We start from the raw sequence: 21706 nt of genomic DNA on the forward strand, positions 1-21706 counted from the left end.
TTTGGAGAATGCATATTCCAAATTACAGTCAAATTGTAAGTCCTCTCTACCAAGTTACCTGGAAGAAGAATGATTTTAAATGGGGTCCTGAACAACAACAAGCTTTTGAACAAATTAAGTGGGAGATTGTTCACGCAGTAGCCCTTGGGCCAGTCCGGACAGGACAAGATGTTAAAAATGTGCTCTATACTGCAGCTGGGGAGAATGGCCTTACATGGAGCCTTTGGCAGAAAGCACCTGGAGAGGCCCGAGGCCAGCCCCTGGGGTTTTGGAGTTGGGGATACAGAGGATCCTCCGAGGCCCGCTATACTGCAACTGAAAAAGAGATATTGGCAGCATATGAAGGAGTTTGAGCTGCCTCAGAAGTGGCTGGTACTGATACACAGCTCCGCTTAGCACCCCCACTGCCAGTGCTAGGCTAGATGTTCAAAGGGTCTCCTCTACGCATCATGCAACTGACGCCACGTGGAGTAAGTGGGCTGCACTGATCACACAACAGGCTTGTATAGGAAACCCCAATCACCCAGGAAATTTGGAAGTGATCACAGACTGGTTAGCACGCAAAGATTTTGGAATGTCACCAGAGGAGGAGGTGATGCATGCTGAAGAGGCCCCACTGTATAATAAACTGTCATAAAATGAGAGACAATATGCCCTGTTCACTGATAGGTCCTATCACATTGTGGGAAAGCATCGGAGGTGGAAGGCTGCTATATGGAGTCCTACATGACTAGTCGCAGAAACCGCTGAAGGAACCGAGAAGGTGAATCAAGTCAATTTGCAGAAGTGAAAGCCATCCAGCTAGCTTTAGACATGGCTGAGAGAGAAGTGTCCAGTGCTCTACCTCTATACTGACTCATGGATGGTGGCAAATGCCCCATGGGGGTGGCTACAGCAATGGAAGAAGAGCAACTGGCAGTGCAGAGGTAAACCCATTTGGGCTGCCGCACTGTGGCAAGATGTTGCTGTTTGGCTGGAGAAGCTGGTAGTAAAAGTACATCATGTAGATGCTCATGTACCCAAGAGTCAGGCCACTGAAAAAGATCAAAACGGATCAGCAGGTAGGTCAGGCCACCAAGACTGAAGTGTCTCAGGTGGATCTGGACTGGCAACATAAGGTGAGCTATTTATAGCTCGGTAGGTCCACAATAGCTCAGGTCATCAGGGAAGAGATGCAACATATAGATGGGCTCGTGGTCGAGGGGTGGACTTGACCATGGACATAATTGTGCAGGTTATCCATGAATGTGAAACATGTGCTGCAATTAAGCAAGCCAAGCAGCAAAAACCCCTGTGGTATGGAGGGCAATGGCTGAAATATATATATATGGGGAGGCCTGGCAGGTTGACTATATCACACTCTCACAAACCCACCAAGGCAAGTGTCATGTGCTTACAATGGTGGAAACAACCACCGGATGGCTGGAAATATACCCTGTGTCCCATGCCACTGCCCAGCATGGCCTTGAAGAACAGTTTTATGGCAACACGGCAGCCCAGAAAGAATTGAGTCGGACAACGGGACTCACTTCCAAAACAACCTCATAGATACCTGGGCCAAAGACCATGGCACTGAGTGGGTATATCACATCCTCTATCCCGCACCAGCCTCTGGAAAAATCAAACAATACAATGGACTGCTAAAAACTACACTGAGAGCAATGGGGGGGTGGGACTTTCAAACATTGGGATACACATTTAACAAAAGCCACCTGGTTAGTTAATACTAGAAGATCTGCCAATTGGGCTGGCCCTGCCCAACCAAGACTTCCACATACTGTAGAAGGACATGAAGTTCCTGTAGTGCGCATGAAGAGTATTTTAGGGAAGACAGGCTGGGTTAGTCCAGCCTCAGGCAGAGGCAAACCCATCCAAGGGACTGCTTTTTCTCAAGGACCTAGGTGCACTTGGTGGGTGAGGCAGAAGGATAGGGAAGTTTGATGTGTACCTCAGGGAGATTTGATTTTGGGAGAGAATAGCCAGTGAATTAGGCTGTATGATGTTAACTGCTAAATAACCTGCCACTCTATGTCATTACATCTATAGTGGCTATATACCATATCAAGGTAAGAAGTACCTGAACGACTGAAGGATGGACTTTGAAATTGAGCCAAGTGCAACAGTGATGGAACTTGAACTGGTGCCCAGCGATTTCCTCGAGATCGACATCTTCAACCCACAGACTATGGGCATGGGTTGCACCAAATAAACCAGCTGCAAGCTCCAGAGGCAGCATGCAACAATCCAATAACACACACCGTTTATCCTACCCTGAAGGACTGTTACAACAGATGGAGCCCCGAAGTCATGGATTAAATAAAATTGATGGACACATTAGAGGGATGGCCCATAGACTAAGGGAATGCTATTTGTGTGGGGGGGTGTACATATACGTGTGTGTGTGTATATATATATATATGTATATATCAAAGACAAGGAAAGTGGTGGTGATTAATTGGAAAATGTAGGATCTGGGCATGATGTAGATGGTATAAAATAAGGCGTGGATAATGTCTTCGGTTCAGTTGGGATAGAGTTAATTTTCACAGGAACCTGGGAGGGGCACAGGCAGGACAGCTGACTTGAACTAGCCAAGGGGCTATTCCATACCATGTGACATCATGCTCAGTATATAAATGGGGAGCGGGCTGGGGAGAGCTTTCTGCTCTCAGTTGAGGAAGTGGCGGAACGCCGTGTTCCGGGTGGTGAGCAGTTGCACTGTGCATCACTTGTTCTGTGTATTCTTTTATTAGCACCATTGTTGTTGCTGTAACTTCTCTTTTTGTGTTGTCCCAGTAAACTGTCCTTATCTCAACCCACGAGGTTCCGTTTTTTTTCTTTTCTCCTTTCTGATTCTCCTCCCCATCCCGCCGCAGGGGGGCAGGGAGGAGTGAGTGAGCAACTGTGAGCGAGCAACTGCGTAGTCCTTTGTTACCGGCTGGGCTGAAACCATGACAGCAGCCCATTCACAGCCCCACCAACACTGGGGCTCTGTGGTTGCTCTAGCACTTAATCCTATCCCACACCATGACCATAAACCTAGCCAGAGCTCACCTTCGAAATGGACACCTGCCAGCTAGGACTCTCACACAGAACAGGCCAGGACTGAAAGCTTTTGACAGCCCTTACCTTCCCTTGGCAGCCTCTTTGCTGCCCCATTAACACTGGGGCTCGGTGGTTGCTCTACCCTCAGACCCTCACACCTGCACCTCAGCCTCACCCAGAGCCCAGCTCCAAACCAGACACCCACCACCTAGGGGTCTGAACAGAAGTAGCCAGGACTGAAAGGTATTGGTGGCCCTTACCTTCCCTTGACAGCCCCTTCACAGTCAAACAAACCAGAGCTCTGTGTTTGCTCTTGCATGTAACCATCACCTACACCATGATTACAACCCTATGCAGAGAACAGATCCATCACAAACTCTGCCAGCAATGGCTCCCTGTAAAAAGTGGCCAGGTCTGAAAGCTTTGGCAGCCCTCACCTTCCTTTGGCAGCTGCTTCACAGCCCCACAAATACTGGGGCTGTGCGCTGTGTCTTGCACCTATGGCTAATTCTTACCCTTGCCCTAACCCGTAACAGACCCCAGTTCCAACAGCTCCAGGTCTTAAAGATTTTGACTGCTCTCACACTCCTTTGGCTGTTCCTTCACAGCCCCACAAACACTGGGATTCTGCTCTTTGTCCTGCACCTATGGCTAAGCTTTACCCTTGCATTAACCCTAACGAGAACCCAGGTATAGTGGGACACTCCACGCTCTATGGCTTTTAGGCAAAAGTGCCCAGGACTGAAAGCTTTTGGCAGCCCTCACCTTACCTTGGTGTCTTTTTTGCAGCCCCCCCTAACACTGGGGCTCTGCTCTTTGTCTTCCACCTAAATCCTAACCCTTTTCCTGACCCTCACCTTATCCTAAGGCCATGTCCATAACAAAGCCTTGCCAGCAATTGCTCCCAGGAAAAAATGGCCAGGACTGAAAGCTTTGGCAGCCCACCCATGCCTTTGGCAGCCCCTTTGCAGCCCCACAAACAATGGGGCTCTGCTTTTTGTCCTGCACTTATGTCTAAGCCTCACCCTCACCCTAACCCTAGCCAGACCCCAGGTCCAACAGGGATGCTGCCAGCTATGGCTTCCAAGAAAAAGTGCCCAGGACTGAAAGCTTTTGTGAGCCCTCACCTTCCCTTGGCAGCCTGTTCACAGTACCCCTAGCGCTGGGCTATATACTTTGTCTGGCACTGAACCCTAACCCTTTTCCTGACCCTCACCCTACCCTAAGCCCATGTCCAAAATGGAGCCTTGTCAGCAATGGCTCTCTGTCCTGCACCATTTGAATCTTCATCAGTTTCCAATATACTCAAAAAGGGAGGAGTACATTTAAGCATTTTTCATAGAAGGACTCCAGCACAATTTTTAATACGGTTGATGACTCCATGGCAGAAAAATTATTTTAAAACCTCTACAACTGACATACCGAAAGTATGCATATCCAACAAATAAGAAAATGAAAAAATTATTCAATAATGCCTCCACAACATCCCCAACTTCCCAGATTTTCTTGGTATAGTTTGCTGTCTAAAACTCAGCTTCATGTTACCTCCTCATATCCATCATTAAAGCATTTGAATAAAACCAGTAATTTTTTTAAAATTCCACAGCAGGAATCAGGAGGAAGATGGGATCTTCTTCCACATTTTCCATTTTAAATTTTATATGCCTTAATACTGCAGTCAGTGATAAGGTAAAACACATGTGAGAGGATAGAAGGGAGAGAAGAGTGAAAGTTTGCTACTGACTTCTCATTTCATATGAAGAAGTGACTAGAAAGAAAAAGAGATGACATACATATATACACACACACACAAATATGCAAAGACGGAACTACTATTTCTGTAGAGATTCCAAAGATTTAAAATAAAGGAGGAAATGAAGCTGTAACACATGGCAGTACAAAAATTCCAAGAACATACTTAATTACAATTCTAATTCCATAACTTATAAGGAAGTATGATTTATTTTCAATGCTCATACTGCCAGTTCCTTCTTCAGTGCATGTAAAAATTATTCATTTCTGGGCCTTTTGGGCAAAAAAGTGTTTGCACACTCTTAAGGTCTAACATTCTTTCTGATAATTTCAAGATTAAAAATAATATCTGCAATTCTAATGTGAGCTGGAAAATGAGGATTTTCTTTTCCAGGAGTTTTGACATATATTCTGAAAAGATGGGAAAGTATGGCATGGTTTAAACAATCATAGCTTACAATTTTTGCTAACCAAATAAACAGCCAATGCTGCAGTTTCATATATTAAAGCATTCAGCTTGAATTACTCTGTGACACATTTTTAAGTCCATTAATTTAACTCTAATTCAAACTATCATCTTCTTCAGAATTTACTGTAGCTGTAATTAGTTTAATTAAAATAGTATAATTTTTAATTTTTAGTGCTTTCATCATAGTTTATAACTGATCACATAATTGGATGATGATAAGACAACAACAGGTCTGAATCTGCTTGCAAGAATTACACAAAAGGTGCATCAGTAGTGAAATAAATAGAACAGATCTCCAGTTAAAAAAGTATGTTTGCTCTTGCACGTGTTGTATATATATGCTATACCTCAACAATGGCGTTTTTCACTGCTTTTGAAAGAGATGCAATAGGTATATTGCCTTTCTAATGTAGCACATTAGGGTTTTAGATCCTTTTCTTTAAAAGACTTTGAAGATTTGTCTCACAAGGTTTTTCACAACTGTAGAAGAATAAATCATTAAAATCTAAATGAGAAGCTTTCCTAAAGCTAATGTCACAAACAGCGAGCAATGTTCAGAAATTATACAGTGATGTGCAAGTTATCAGGCAAGGAAAAAACAGAAGTTTACCCAAATGAAGTGGCTGACACATCTATTAATTGCAGACCCTCTGCAACAAGTGGTGAAATTAAAAATCAGTAGTTAAAAGGGCACAAATCAGTAGTCAGTCAACAGATGAACCAACCTGGAAAAATGCAATTGTGTGCAGCTGCTCAGAGATCAATACAGCAAAATCAGTTAAAGTTCGATGATTAATGATGAGATTCTCAAAAATGTCTAATAAATTTAGAGTAAAAGTTCCAAGGTGTTTCTGGAAAACCCATCTCTAAAACAATTGGGTTTACTATCTGCTTTTTCTTTACCATACTACTGCCCAGACACTTTATATGTTAAAGTGTGTACTGTTAGCATGAGATACTATTCTTATTTTTTTTGTGTAAAACCTAAATACTGTGAAAATAAAAAAATCCAAACTTAAATCAAATTGGAACTGTATCTATTTTGCCTCAAACTGGTGTACTTCATAAAATATGCTACTACTCATGTATCTGAAGTATGATATTGTTTCACAACAGCTTCCATATCTATAAATGTGGAAACCACCTACAGTTTTGCATGAAAAAGTCTACTGCTCAATGAGCAGTCTGCAGAAAAGTAACAGTCCGGGGTAACTCTTTCTGACCCTAACTGCCAATATTAACCCACTGCTAAGAAACTACAACACAACTCCAAATGAAAGGGCATATGTTTCAAATATAAAATCATATTTAATAATTTGTGCAGATGTTTGATCTATAGATGAAAACAGTTTCAGAATAAATACTTACATCTTGCTCATAAATCCTCCAAGGAAAATAAAAATTTATCTGAGACATGCCCTGAGCTATCTAGACTCCTTTATAGTGCAAACAATGTTGCAGTGATGCCTGGTTTTACCCTGGCTTTTGCAAAAGAAACAAAGCAACTGCCCACAGAGCTCCTAAATGCCTGACACACCATGGCATTATGCACACTACAGCAGTTCTTGTAGCTTTGCTAAGTTCCTCTCCATCCACTGGATATTGAGCTGAATTGTGTCAATTGCCTCTTTTACACAACGCAGCTGAGAACTCTCCTCTGATTTTGACTCAAAAAATGACTTCACCTGCATAGCAAGAGAAGAGAAAGAAAAATAAAATTTTAATTAAAATCAACACTGGCCACACAAATAGGTTCAGAAGCAAAGGCTACACATATATTGCAGGAAATCCATTCCTGAGAATCATTTGTGTCTATGCAGTAAGCAAACCTCTCAAAGGAGTTCCCAAAATGCAAGGAAAGCATTTTTCATGGGAACTGCAGCAATAACTCATTTGGTTTCAGTAAATTATTTCACCAATAAACAGATATTCACTTATCATATTCATCAGAGAGCACTCAAACTTCTGGAAAAGGAGTCTCATTCTGTGACAAAGAATGGATTGTTGCAAGCAACCCTCTTCAGCACACCCACTCATCATTATAATTGTCAATGTTAACACTTACAATACTATAGATCAAACCATAAACAACCCTCTCTACCAAATTATCCCAATGAAAACATTACACCAAACCATAAACCATTCTTGACACATTAACTTCAAGGCCTTGTTAAGGAAGACAACAGATTTCTAACGGCTATTAACCAGTTCTTAACTGATACTCAACCTCCACAATAGCTCCTTGGGATTGTTGACAGGAAAAATAACATAAAGCAATTTTTATGGCACTCCAACACATTCCAGAGATGCAGAAAGCAAAGCTTGTTTACAAAATCTAGACCAAAATTCTACCTAGACCAAATCATTATTTTGGGGAGACAGTGTGTCCAGTGAACAGGAAAACAAAACAGTATAAACAGATAGCTGGGTTCAACTCCACATGCAACTCTGCCACAGACTCAGTATGTAATCTTCAAGATGTTTATGTATATATTTGCCGTGTATGAAATAGGGAAAGTAATACATGTACATTCTTGCAAAAGGGCCTCAGGGACAGAAATAACACATGTTTTGCTTATCCCTTAGTTAAATGAAAACAGCATTGGCACTAGAAAATAACCCTTTCTGGTAGATTAAGCCACCAACCTCAAGTAGATGTGCCTTTGTTGCAAACTGAGAAGTTGATGAACTAATGATATTCTGGATAGTATATGAGCCTAGGTGAAACCTGAAATACAAACAAAGAAGTTATTTTTAACTAGAAGCCACTTTAAGATGCAGGTTCAGTATATGTACACATTTCTACTTTTTTGCTTCAGTAGTTGGAAATCATTAAAAGCACTTGAACTGGAATTTACAAACCTCATTTTTCAGAAGAGATACAAGGTCTTAGAAGTCCAAGCATCTAGTTCCCTAATCCCTCTAAGAACTGAACTTCAGCACAAAAGACATGGAAAATTTTCACACTTCTATCACAGCTCAACTAGTAAAGAATTGAGGACACCACACACTGAATACCAAGACCTGTGTTTGTGGTATGTATTCCAAAACTCTACAGTAATTGAATTTGCAACCAGATTTCATTTCAAGCAAAGTAATTTTTTAATATTGGTTATTAAGAGCCTGCTAGAGCAGAAATTTTCATCCAGAAGAAGCTTTTTTAGCAATGTGAAACTGTTCCAAATCAAAACGAGGATCTAGAAATAGTTTTCCACATACTGTTAGCTTTTTGAAGACTTGCAGGCCAGCTTTTCTGCTGGGTAGCCTTCAAAGACAGTTAAGGAGAACACATATTTCTAGAGCACGTGGGATTTTTTGGTTGTTTGGTTTGGGGATTGCTGTAAAAAGGCAAAAAAAAATGCTAAATGAATTCCCTGGGTATGCTTTTGAATGCATTTGAACCACATAAATATCCTGCATCTGCACCAATCATCTTAGAGACAGCATCCTTTTAACAGAAATTCAAATCATGATTTTTTAGAATGAGGCTATAGGAGGCTTCAAAGTCCCATCAACTATTGGCAAGACTTCAAAGTTTATGTTCCAAGTTATTTTTGTAAAATCAGATTTAAAACAGGCTTTACAATTTTAATACAAATCTTCTTATATGAATCCAACTATTTATCTCGTGCTTGAAAGAAACAAACAGGTGCTTTTGCCACTGTGAGTGTGATGTTTCAGCTACATCAAAAGACATACTTCCGTGTAAGCTTTTCCCAGTTCTCTTTGACAAAGTCCCAGGCCAGCAGATATCCAGGCAAACTCTGACTAACGGTTGCTATGATATGAGAAAGCTCCTGTGCCCTGATGACTTCTCCTTCAAGGCAGTTCTGCATTAACCTAAAAGACAAAGCATATGAAAAGGGACATGAGAAAACATCTATTCATATCTTCACATGAGTCTCCTGAGACTCCTGAATTAGACGGAAAAGATTATATAATAGATCAAACAACAAGCAACTTCTGGCATCTGGAACACACTGATGCTCCATTTTGTAACCACTGTACTTATTTAGCTTTAGTTTCCAAGTATCAGAGTGACTGTAGCTCTAAGTCAAGTACCTGAATTTTCATTGTTGTTGGAAAAGATGAAGTAAATTCTAACAACTTGTAAAAGAAAATATAATACATTGAAAAGTTAAGAGAGGAAAGCTGTAACAAGAAACACCTAGCAGGACAACCTTGGTGTCCTCCATGCAGTGCTGAGATTTGGTCTATAGAGGTGTTGGAGCATAATTTCCCCCAAAGAAAAAAAGAAAGAGAGAAAGAAAAAAAAAAAAAAACAAAACAAAAAAAAACCAAAACAAAACCCCCAAACCCAACTAGTTATTATCTTGGTTATAAAGATACACCAATCTTCTAAGACTCCATAGAACAATCTGCAATTTTGTTACCTTTACCACAAAAAAATCTGCAATTTTGTGTTACCAGTAGTGCAAAGCCTTTACATTAAATTGTTTTCTCATAACCAGTATTCAGAATCTGGCCTTTTGAGCTACTTTGTTACATAAATTATTTTAAAGTGAAAAATATTGCGTTCTTTATGTTTACGGAAGCTTGTACAAAACATACAGACAGATTTTCCGCAGCAATCGGAAGTTTTTCCAACAATACAAAAGAGGCAATGCATTTTTTTCAAAGAAGATTTTAAAGCTTTTAATTTACACTGCATACAACTTTTTGACTCCTCCATACCAGATCAGCTTTCTGACATCTTCTGTGCTGGCCAAGGCTTCAATCATTTTGCTTTTCTCTGCTTCAGAAACTGAAGAGGAGTACATCTTTAGGAGGAATTCCCAGCCATTACTAGATTTGGCTCCAGCTGTAAATATGGCTTTCATAACATCACTAGGCAGACTACAGGGAAAAACAAAACCAACAACAAAACAAAACAACAACAAAAAACCAACCAAACAAAGGGGGACATAAAAATGCTCATCTGAGAAAAGAAGGAAGAAAAGTCACAAAATGAAAAGATTAGCCTGAAAGAGATGCCTCTCTTTTGAGCAATTTAATTCTGTAGCAATTGTAAATTTGCTGGACTGAATTCATGCCAGTCTAATACTTTAAGTCACCAGGAAAAAGCAAATCATGTTAGTTACATGAAAGAACAATAAACTGTACAAAAATCTGAGAAATTTTCTGTGGCTCAAAATGCATATGAATCCAGAGCAGAATAAATTCTGCAAGATAAAAAAGTATGCTTTGATGTTGCTACTAAGTAATCCTCCTTGAGCATGCAGCTTAGGAAATGCAGATGGAAGCAATTTGTGGTTGGTTTTGCAGTGACATTTAATGAGACTGCAGACGAAGTCTTAAATTCTAGCACAGTTCTCTCTCTCATCTTAAAACACCAATTACTTCTACATGAGGAACGGTGAAAGACAGAATGAAGAACTTTATCAATATTCAGTAGATGGTGGTGGTGTGGGGTTTTTTTGGTTTGATTGTTTTGTTTGTTGTTTTTTTTTCCCCAAAACAATGGAGGCAAGGTAACTGGAAAACAGGTAGATAAAGGAAGTGGAAGCCCAGTTTTTGTGGTACCTCATTGTTCCATTAGACTTCATCCACTTCTCAAACATCTCCGTGGCAGTTGTTCTACAGTTTCTCATATTATGGGTGCAGGCAAAAGCTAGCAGCGTTGACCGGAGCTCTCGTTCAGACAAGGTCCCATGATCTGTCCAACGCTGTTGATCAATTTTATCTCCAAGCAGGTGGTCTATTCTATGCTAAAAGAGGAAAAATTATTAGCAAAAGCTAATTCTTCCCAAGAGGATTTTCTATATACAAAATCAGTTTAAAAAAAGAAAAAAAAAGTTAAGGCTTAGAATTGTGGAAGTTAAACATAGTAGTTTTTCATCTACCTATTCCAATTTACATATACCATTTCTTACCTGTATGAATAAATATCAGACACCACATAGATCTGAAATATGGGCCAGGTCTACATCTTAAATTGCACATGGAAACTGAAGACTACTCTTCTAGCTACAGTTCAGACTTGTATGCAGTCAGCTTACTATCTCAACTAACTACAATTCCTGTATGCTTAACTGCTTTCAATTCCATCAAGTGACAGTTAATAGACCTTAGTTTAGCACAAACAAACCAACCAACCTTCATCTATAGGCTGAACACCCTTCATGTTTGTAGTTTTGTAGCTTGCTAAAACCACAGCTAGATGCCTGACCAGCTACCCCATCTCAGCTGAAACACTTGAACTTAAATATTACCTCATAGACACTGCATTGCAAACCATAGCTTGGGCTGTTTATCACAGCAGATCTGTAAAAACTTTGAATAAATATTGGATAAGGAAAATTATTATAGCAGTGGTTTTTTATTTCTTTTAAGTTTCCATAAGCACTCACTAATTACCCTTACCTAGTTTAAAGAAAAACATCTGCTATTTTATCTAATCATTTAATAATTTTCCTTCTAGACTAAATCCCTTTGCTGATGTTCTACAATGTAAAGCAGCAACAATAATTTTAAACCTGTAGATGAATATAAAGAGGAGGTTTCATAATAAGAAGGTAAACAGAAATGAAAGACATTTCCTCAGCAAGCACTGAGGCTACGATGTTGATTTCATGCTAAGTCTGTAGCACTGTATTGTGTTGTCCTGGTTTCAACTGGGATAGAGTTAATTGTCTTCCTAGTAGCTGCTATAGTGCTATGTTTTGAGTTCAGTATGTGAAGATTGTTGATAACACTGATGTTTTTAGTCGTTGGTCAGTAATGTTTCGTCTAAAGTCAAGGATTTTTCAGCTTCTCATGCCCAGCCAGCGAGAAAGCTGGAGGGGCACAAGAAGTTGGCACAGGACACAGCCGGGGCAGCTGACCCAAACTGGCCAACAGGGTATTCCATACCATGGGACGTCCCATCCAGTGTATAAACTGGAGGGAGTGGGGGGGCGGGGAATCGCCACTCGGGGACTGGCTGGGTGTCGATCGGCGGGTGGTGAGCAATTGCACTGTGCATCATTTGTACATTCCAATCCTTTTACTATTGCTGTTGTAATTTTATTAGTATTATCATTATCATTATTAGTTTCTTCTTTTCTGTTCTGTTCTGTTAAACCGTTCTTATCTCAACCCACGAGTTTTACTTCTTTTCCCAATTTTCTCCCCCAACCCACTGGGTGGTGGTGGGGAGGGAGTGAGCGGCTGCGTGGTGCTTAGTTGCTGGCTGGGTTTAAACCACGACGTGTTAATCTATCACACAGCTGGAGTGGGACAATGACAACCATTCATGTGCTCCTATTTTTACAGAAAATAGGTTGTTTTTTTTTCCACTGCCTTTGTACAAAGCAGTTAGATCTACAATCTCCAGCCATTCTAATAATTTTGGAAATAACTCTTCTGTATTAGAAAAATGTCATGGACTCTGTTTAATTACATATCTGTACTACATTGACCTTTATAGCCACTATAGCAAATCCCCAGACACTGCTGTGCTCCACTGCATTACATTCCCTACAAAGCATTGTGGGGGTGAGTGTGCGTGGGGAAATAGATAAAAAAAATTTAGCATTTCAGTAAGACATCATTACTACTTAACAAAAGCAGGGAAGACTGGTGACTATCTAGAATCCCCATCCAATTTAGTGAGATTAGTGAATATGTTCAACAGTCAACACTTTAAAAGATAATGTAACTATAAGTAACACTAGAGCTAATTATTTTAAATTATAATTTACAGAAAATTAAGACATACCATGACTCGTGCTGCCAGTTGTTGTTCACCCTTTTTCTCTAAAAGGCTGTATATAAGACTCAGTTGAAACAAAGCTTGAGTGAGTGGTGCAGTGCTGCTCTCTTTGTTAAGGTAATCAATCAGCTCAAAGGCCTTTCCCAGAGACTCTTTTCCTAGACTATCGGTCAATGAATACAAACATTAAAATGGCTTCCAAAACAAAAGCACTCTCTGAAAGAAGAAGTGATACTCTCCATTACGTTAAGAGGGATAGGTGAATAGAGGGAGTAACATAAGAAACACTTTAGATGTTGACATTTTTATATTATAACATTAGTAAGACAGCAACAATGGCCACTAACAATGCCTTCGATTAACAAAAATGAAAACAGGTAAGGAAGTGCGACAATGATGTCTGAAAATATTTATCATAAATGAGGGTACTCAGATACAGGAAGATGCTGTCAAAGAGGCCATCCAGAATGCTCAGCCTCCACCTGCTCTGAAAGCAGTGGTGAAAGACAAGGGAGGAAACCAGTAAAAATTTGGGAGGCAAATAGCTTACTTCTCTAAAGTGGAGCACTCATTGACAGAGTGCAGGAAAACAGTCCACTAGGCAGATTATCAGACACTGAAGAAAACAATGTCTTTCAGAATTGGAAGCTATCATGTGGATCTTTGTGATGCAAATAAATGGATGCTGCTATAAAGAAAAGGGAGATAACAGCAATATAGAAGCATCAGTGAAATAACTTTAAAAAAAAATAGTGAATGATGAAAGGTTTCAATAGGCTAATAAAGGCTGAATTAAAACTTCTCTGAAGCAGTTTTCTCTAGAATCTAAGTCTGATCTTCTTTGACTTGGAAAAAAATTTAAACACATATTAACTGTGTTTACCAATATAAAAGTCTTACCCTGCAAGGTTGAAGATATTGTTGATCAAATTGGCTCTGTCTTTAGGACTCAGAGCAGTGTGGTTTTTTTTCAACAGATCAATCAGCGTTTTCCAGTCCTCAGCATAGTGTACTATGTAATAGCCATTCATGTCCACGTTGAATTTTATCCATTCCACTTCTTCTGGAAGTTCAATGACAGCTAATGGACAAACAATCAGCAGCAGAAACAAACATTTAGCAACTGTTTGTTCAGATCCAAATCTATGAAATAGACTGGTTCCAGAGACTCAATAAATCCTTTTCCACCCACTAGCTCACCCTACTATGAAGAAGGAATAGCCAGTATAAAGGTTTCACAGGAAGGCTTCCAAATTCCAGGTTGTACTTCTTCCTCCTTCTTCCTACATCTGATTGAGTGAACAATATCACAATCTGCCCCAAGTTGTATCTATGTAGTTAATTACTTGGTCCAATAATTTTTCTCCTATCCAGTCCTCCTTTCAAACAACCCCCGCCCACTTTCATATATATATATATATATAAAAAGAGCAGTTACACACATCATATAAAGAATTAGAGAAATGGAGATGGTACTAAGTAGATAGAAGGCCACACTCTAGTTTCAGTCAACTGGATACAAGAAGAGAGGCTTTGGGAAAAAGTTCTTCATTTCCGTTGATTCTATAACTACTGCCAAAACCATCATTTTGCATAGCACCTACAATGCCTTTGAAATTTAGCAAATATTCTACCCCAAACTGTTTTGTACATCTCTCCTACTCTCATATCCTCCCCATCCAAGTTTTTACACTGAGTGAGGAATTAGTATGATGAAAACGAGACCACCAACAGAGCCATTTAAGGTGAAACAAAAATGATGAAATCGGGCTACTTACCTATTAGTTCTAATAAGATCAAGAACACATTAAATTAAACAGCTTTGGTTTTCCATTCTGATAATTCATAATATTATTTTCTAAAACTTCATCTCAAATGAAAAAGGCCAGGAATAACTTGAAGGCTTTGTAAAACCAATGTTAGGATGACATAAACCAAAATTATTTACTTTAATTATAGTACTTCTAAAGTCATTTTAGAGGGGTGGCAGTTTGTAAAAAATCAGTAAACAGTAAAAATGTCAAGATGAGCTCTAGGAATTTGATTTTAAGTTTCTATAGTTTCATTTCAAAAAGTAGAGGTGCAAGACAGGTTTATGAATTAAAAATAATTGCCAGTAACTGAATGTACTGAATAGTAACTTTAACAGGGGAGAAGAAAATACATCAGCAGACATAAGACTATGAGTCAGACCAGCTTCAATAAAATGCAAAAAACTATTCATGTCAGTGGAAAGTGACCAGCCAAACTGATTTTAGCACAATACTACATAAAAGTGTATAGCAACTATTCACTTGGTAAAGAAAAAAAACAGGGCAAAATAAAAAACCCAAACCACCGTAGACTAGCAATTTAGGGTCGAAACTAGCCACTGCAGCAAAAGCAGAGAGTTTATGTGAAAAAAAATCTACGTGTTTCAAGTTCTACAACAGCTTTCTCAAAAACTTAATCTGTTCCAGATGCAATATTTTCTTATACCATTCAAGAAAACAATATTTCAGTGGAAAGTGACTTCCTCACATTTCAGTACACTGGCAGAGCAACTCTCCCATTACTCACTCTGTAAAGAACACGTAGTTTGAGAGATTTGTTGCACACGCTGGGATGAAAAGAGTACAGGCTTTTACAAATTCCAAACCTGTGCTTCTGCCCCAGTTGCTGCCATTTACTTGTACATATAATGCTACAGGGAACCAACTCTGTAATGATGACACCACCAGTAGTCCTTGCCTCGAGATCTCTGCAATTATTTTGTACTATGTATGCTTTCACCTTCACATCTTACGCAAGTGTGTGCTTAAAAAGATCATTAATCTACAACACTTAAGTAACTTGCTACTGAAGTTTTGAGCCACATACCTGACTTTTGGTCCAGTAAATATGCATTTGTACAATGGGTAAAGTTGCAGCTACTAGTTATGTAGGTGAGAGGAATATGCCACAGGTAACTGCAAAGGAAAGCAAATGTTTACTGACATATTATACACACATTGGTCTTGAAGAGTTTGATTTGTTTTTTTTTTAATTTAAGCATTTTAGTATATTAGTAGTATTGGAACCACTGCATAATAAAGTAAAAATCTCACTCATATAATCAGAATATGATAAAAGAATACATGTACAGCAATTATTTTTTTAATCCCACCATGTTGAGAAGGGGGAAAATTTCATAGTATCATAGAATGGTTTGGGTTGGAAGGGAACTTTAAAGTTCAGCTAGTACACGCCCCCCTGCAATGAGCAGGGACATCTTCAGCTAGGTCAGGTTGCTCAGAGCCCCATCCAACCTGACCTTGAATGTTTCCAGCGATAGGGCATCTACCACCTCTCTGGGCAACCTGTTCCAGTGTTTCACCACCCTAAACAATTCTGCCAAAAACCTGAAATTGTAAACAATTTCTTCCTTATATCTAGTCTGAATCTACCCTCCTTTAGTTTAAAACCATTACCCCTTGTCCTATTGATACAGGCCCTAGTCTGTCCCCACCTTTCCCATAAGTATTGAAAGGTCCCCCAGAGCCTTCTCTTCTCCAGGCTGAACACCACCAACTCTCTCAGCCTGTTCTCACAGGAGAGATGTTCCATCCTTCTGATCACTTTTGTGGCCCTCCTCTGGACCCAGTGGTTCCATGTCTTTCATGTGTTGAGGACCCCAGAGCTGGATGCAGTCCTCCAGGTAGGGTCTCACCAGAGCAGAGTAGAGGGGCAGAATAACCTCCCCCAACCTGCTGGCCACCCTTCTATTTATGCAGCCCAGGATATGGTTGACTTTCTGGGCTGCCAGTGCACACTGCTGGCTCATGTCCAGTTTTTCATCCACCAGTAGCCCCAAGTCCTCTGCAGGGCTGCTCTCAATCCCTTCATCCCTCAGCCTGTGTTGATACCAGGGGTAGCCCCAACCCTAGTGCAGGACTTTGCATTTGGCCTTGCTGAACTTCATGAGGTTCACATGGGTCCACTTCTCAAGCTTGTCCAGGTCCCTCTGAAAGGCATCCCATCCCTCAGACATGGCAACTGCACCACTCAGCTTGGTGTCACCTGCAAATTTTCCAAGGGTGCACTTGATCCCCCTGTCTATGTCATTGATGAAGACATTAAACAGTACTGTTACCAGTACAGATCCCTGATGGACACCACCTTTCCTAGTACTTCTTCCTCAGTTCCAGCATGCTAAGTGGCTTGTCCAAAGTCATAAGGACAGGACAGTCAAAGCCAGGAAATCTCTGGCTGTATCAGAAATTCAGCCAGTATTACTTTCACCTCAGTCCAATGTTCTGTCTTCCTGAAATTTTACAAGTTTGTTGTTGTTGTTGTTGTTGTTTTTGGTTTTTTTAAATTTATGTGATTCAAGTACAAGACTCAAATTCCAATCATGGTAACAGAAACCATAATTGATTGCATACCACAAAGACTGCCTCAACTGAACTGCAACCTGGAAGAATAAATGCTATGGTGGCTCATAATGATGATAAAGACTTGCCTATTTAGACAAAACACAACTTTGAGTGAGATGAAACAAGTTGCACACATGTGTTCCAATTTTGACAGGGACCCCTTCTGTGTACGACTCACACAGAGAGCTCTTCTTCACAAGCTTTTCATGCACTTCCCAAATTGACATCAACTAGAAACAGAACAATAATTAAGCCTAACAATCCTTCCCTTACCTTTCAACCACACATCACTTCCCTTCTTCCACATAGCAAAAATAAAACAAAGCCCCTTAACTTACAACATTTCATGAGACAAATTCCTTTCACAGGCCTGATTCTGCAAGATGATGCAAAGGACTCAGTTCCTGTTAAGACTTCAAACAACCAAATAAACCCACCAAAATCTCAAAAGGATTCAAACTTGCATATTTTGGTTTGTTACAAAATACAGTAAGGTTAATAATATAAGACACATTTGCAGTAAATTAATTTTTACAATTAGCAACTGCCACATCTTTGCTTCTTCAGCATTTGTGTATGTACTTCCTAAAAGGAAGTTTTGGTACAATGGATATTGCCTTTCATGTATTCAGCCATTTACTGTCATGCATTAGTGCCATCTTAAAATTTTTAAACCAAGAATGCTTTGATTCTAGCTTCTCTGCTTTCCTCTAAGAAAGCCCAAGATGTACACTAAATTTTGGGAGGAAGGAACAGAGGCTCTAAAGTCAGACATATACATCTGTAACTTCTGCAAACTTCTGCAGCCTACCTTTCTTCAGCTTCTCATTAACTAAACTAAACTTTCTGAACTTAGAAGAAAACTTTATCTGTGAGATCTGCCTTTTGGCATTAAAAAAACTGAAGAATTCATTCTACTATTTACCACAATTCATCACCTCAAGCTTAAAAGCTTCAGGAAAGGATGCAAGTAAGAAACTCAGCTTACAAAGGATACCACAGACTTTTAGCAGTTGCCTAGGTGGAAACAGATGGATCTTCAGGCAGATATTAGATACGTGAATTTCTGTGCCAAATTCTTTGTTATTACCTGCCTTCAAAGAAACTACTAGGACCCCTGAATACAAGTGAGAAAGATGCACAAAATACAAGAAAGATATCTACAGGTAGTTTTTAATGGATAAAAAGTATTAAGAAGGTAATAACCTTGCATCTGCTGTCCAATTTTCTGGTTCCACGCGATACAAAAATTTCTCTTGTTGTACAGAAATATTCTTTCCCTTTCGGACAACAGTGACTAAAGGAAATCCTTTATGTAGAATCCAAGTTTTCATCAACTTTTTTACATCTAATGTTCCATTGGTAATCTGTGAAAATCATAACATAACAAGAAAATAGCAATAGAAAATGAAGAACATTTTTAAACCTTCCTCCTTAAACTTACCAGGTAAGTTGTAGCACGATTCTGCATCTGTAAACAATAACTTTGACACTGACCTTGTAAATTTTGTAAGCAACAGTTTAGGGGAGCAAGTAGTGTTTATTTTCTTAAGTTGAGGGAATCCTAGCCAAGCCATGGACAGACAAATTGGAAATATCAGGTAGGTTGAACTGGTATGTCATGAAAGTGGAGAAAAGAATGTTACAGAAAAGAAAGTTATGGTAAGCTCCCAAGCTTGCCCCTACCCTTTCTCTTTCCTTATTGGTATTCTGGTATTATGCAGGTGTTTCAGGTTAAATGTCTTCTTTTAATTCTGAAATGAATGTTAGAAATGGAATTAAAGTGACAGTGTTTGTATAACAAAACCAACATGTCCTTTATCCCATGTTTTGGGGTTTTTTCCCCCTCCCTCCCACTTACCAGCCTTTGCATAGCTTAACCTCCAACCTCTTCTAATCTTTCAGGAACTGTTTATACTACAACATCCCCACTGAGGGACATGTGAGGGACAAGTACTTTATAATGTCTACATATCACTGCCTCTTTATTAGCAGAGATGATAATCCAACCTGAAGAAGATAATATGTCCCCTAGCTTATGAAAACATGTTTTAGGTTGAGCTAGCAGGAACATAAGGAAATTAATATATCATTATTCAAGTTACATTTAACTTTTACCAACCTATACTGTGTCTTTCTCTAGTCTACCTCATCAGCATCTTAATGCCCACTGTTGTCTGTTCAAGCCAACAATAACATGCACAGTTTACCCTCGTGGGAAAATACTATATCATTTATGTAGAGAATGACCATAAACTTTAAATAGGGGTTTCAATTCCAGGGAAGCAATTCTCTATCAAAAGTTTAAAATTTGAAGACTTTGAAGTCTACATCTTTTTTTTTTTTTTACTTTTTGCATACTCCCAAAACCCACTCCTGGCTAAATCCTCTTCCTCTGTCTTGTTATCACAAGCTAGCTTTCTCACTACAATATTACATTATGCAATACTTTCATAAATTGCCCAAGACTTGTTGAATGCATGCTCTCACTTTCTTTCCACATTCCCTCCTGTTACATTTTGAAACCACCAGAAATCTGTACCAATGCCAGCCAGCAAAACAAAAAAAAAACCAAACCAAAAACAAATCAAACCCAAACCAAAGGACCCCAAACCCATGATGACAGCAGTGTTAAGAGATCAGGAAACTAATTAAGTCTAATACTTGCACCTTGTCAACTTGCCTGTTCCGCATTTCAGTCTTTGTGTGCTAACATTGTGAGACACCTAAAGACTGGCAGAAAGATTTGTGTCTAATCTGTACAGAGCCATGAGCAAATTTGAAATTTGCACCACTGAAATAATTCTATTCCAAAATAGAACCCTCCCCAATCACCCGAAATTGAACCAATTTATTAGAAATTATAGGTTCATAGTTTCATCATAGGAAAATTTTATTGAAATAAATTGATTTTATTGACATATCTTCTTTGAACAGCAGCTCCTAAATCCAATGAAAGCAGCGTCTGAAAATGACTTCACCCTTCTTCCTTCTAGGCAAGGTATACAAGAAGTTTGTTTGCTGTGTTACAGATTTTTTCTTTTAAATTTCTTTTAATTCACATGCAGTTTTCTCATCTTCACTCCAACTATGATTGCTGCATTCCTCAGAGAAGGACTTAAGAAATGATTATGCATTTTGCTGTGTGGACAGCAAAAATTTATGAGCAAAGAAAAGGCCACTTTTACAGTTGGAATTTTCGAACACATCCAGCCTAGGCATAATTAATGGGAGCAAAAGGAAAAAAAGCCAGTCAATTTGCTGAATATGATAGATTTCTTTTTACTATTACCATAAATATGGGAAACATCTGAAAAGTATACTAAAGTTCTCAATATTTGATAATACTACTGGTTTAATTGTCACAAGGGAGACTCAGTGAAATAGTTCACATCTAAAACAGTGACAAATCAAGAAGTCCAGACAGACATATGGTCTCTTGTATTACAAAGATAAAACTTTGAAAGAAACTTTTAGCAGGTCTGGGCACTGGCAGAGTCCAAGGGCACTAATAATGGTATCAACCAACTCAAAGTTCAGATAGGTACACCCTTATTTTGTGTGAACTACTCAGATTCATCTAGCTCATATAGTTTTAATTACTCAGACATCTACTGGGGGAAAATATTGAGCAAAGATTTTCCATCAAGTTCCTAGAATGGATGAACTTTTGATACCAAGGGCAGAGAAAGTAATCAGAGGTGCAGCCTGTCTAGATTTGACTGTTAACCACCAAAGTCTGGCTGAGAATCTGAAGGTGAAAGATGATCAGAAAGCAAAAGAAACTAAGAATTTGAGATACAAAAAGAAAAATATTAAAACAGAAAGAATACCAAACCAAAGGAAAATAGACAAAGGGAAACTAAATTTCAGTAAATTCAGAGAGGCAATAGGTAAAAATCAGTGGAAAAAAAGTAGTGCAGAAAATCTGGTATCTTCTCAGGGAAGCAAAATAATAAAAGCCCAAATGTAAACTAACTCGTTGCAATAACAGATGTTGTGGTTTAGGTCCAGCTGGCAACTAAGCACTATGTGGCCACTCACTCACTTACTCCTCCCCGCCCCTGATATGGGGAGGAGAAAATATAATGAAAAGCTCATGGATTGAGACAAGGACAAGGAGGGATCACTCACCAGTTATGGTCATGGGTGAAACAGACTCGACTTGGGGAAAAAAAAAAATTTAATTTGTTACCAATCAAATCAGAGTACAATAGTGAGAATTCAAACCAAATCTTAACACATCCCCTCCACCCCCCGCTCCCATTCCCTCCTTCCTGGGCTCAACTTCACTCCCAATTTGCTCTACCTCTTTCCCCCCAGCAGCACAGG

General features: G+C 39.3%; 1 protein-coding gene across 2 annotated transcripts in view; it reads right to left on the reverse strand.

Annotated features, from left to right (window-relative positions):
- Nucleotides 1-5020: 5020 nt before the first annotated feature.
- LNPEP (leucyl/cystinyl aminopeptidase) overlaps nucleotides 5021-21706 on the reverse strand; it is a 71546-nt gene continuing 54860 nt past the window's right edge. The window contains exons 10-18 of one of the 2 annotated variants that reach the window (XM_010565452.1): nucleotides 18581-18741; nucleotides 15840-15928; nucleotides 13881-14061; nucleotides 12987-13143; nucleotides 10811-10995; nucleotides 9962-10123; nucleotides 8966-9106; nucleotides 7913-7994; nucleotides 5021-6951 (exon numbers count right to left, since the gene is read on the reverse strand). In XM_010565452.1, the coding sequence (XP_010563754.1) occupies nucleotides 6820-6951; nucleotides 7913-7994; nucleotides 8966-9106; nucleotides 9962-10123; nucleotides 10811-10995; nucleotides 12987-13143; nucleotides 13881-14061; nucleotides 15840-15928; nucleotides 18581-18741 (1290 nt within the window). In that variant the 3' untranslated portion in view covers nucleotides 5021-6819. The remainder of the gene's footprint in view (nucleotides 6952-7912; nucleotides 7995-8965; nucleotides 9107-9961; nucleotides 10124-10810; nucleotides 10996-12986; nucleotides 13144-13880; nucleotides 14062-15839; nucleotides 15929-18580; nucleotides 18742-21706) is intronic. The other variant, XM_010565453.1, reaches the window with a different exon arrangement.

This window comes from Haliaeetus leucocephalus, unplaced genomic scaffold (genome assembly GCF_000737465.1).
Source record: "Haliaeetus leucocephalus isolate CR32 unplaced genomic scaffold, Haliaeetus_leucocephalus-4.0 Scaffold192, whole genome shotgun sequence".
Taxonomy (NCBI): Eukaryota; Metazoa; Chordata; class Aves; order Accipitriformes; family Accipitridae; genus Haliaeetus; species Haliaeetus leucocephalus.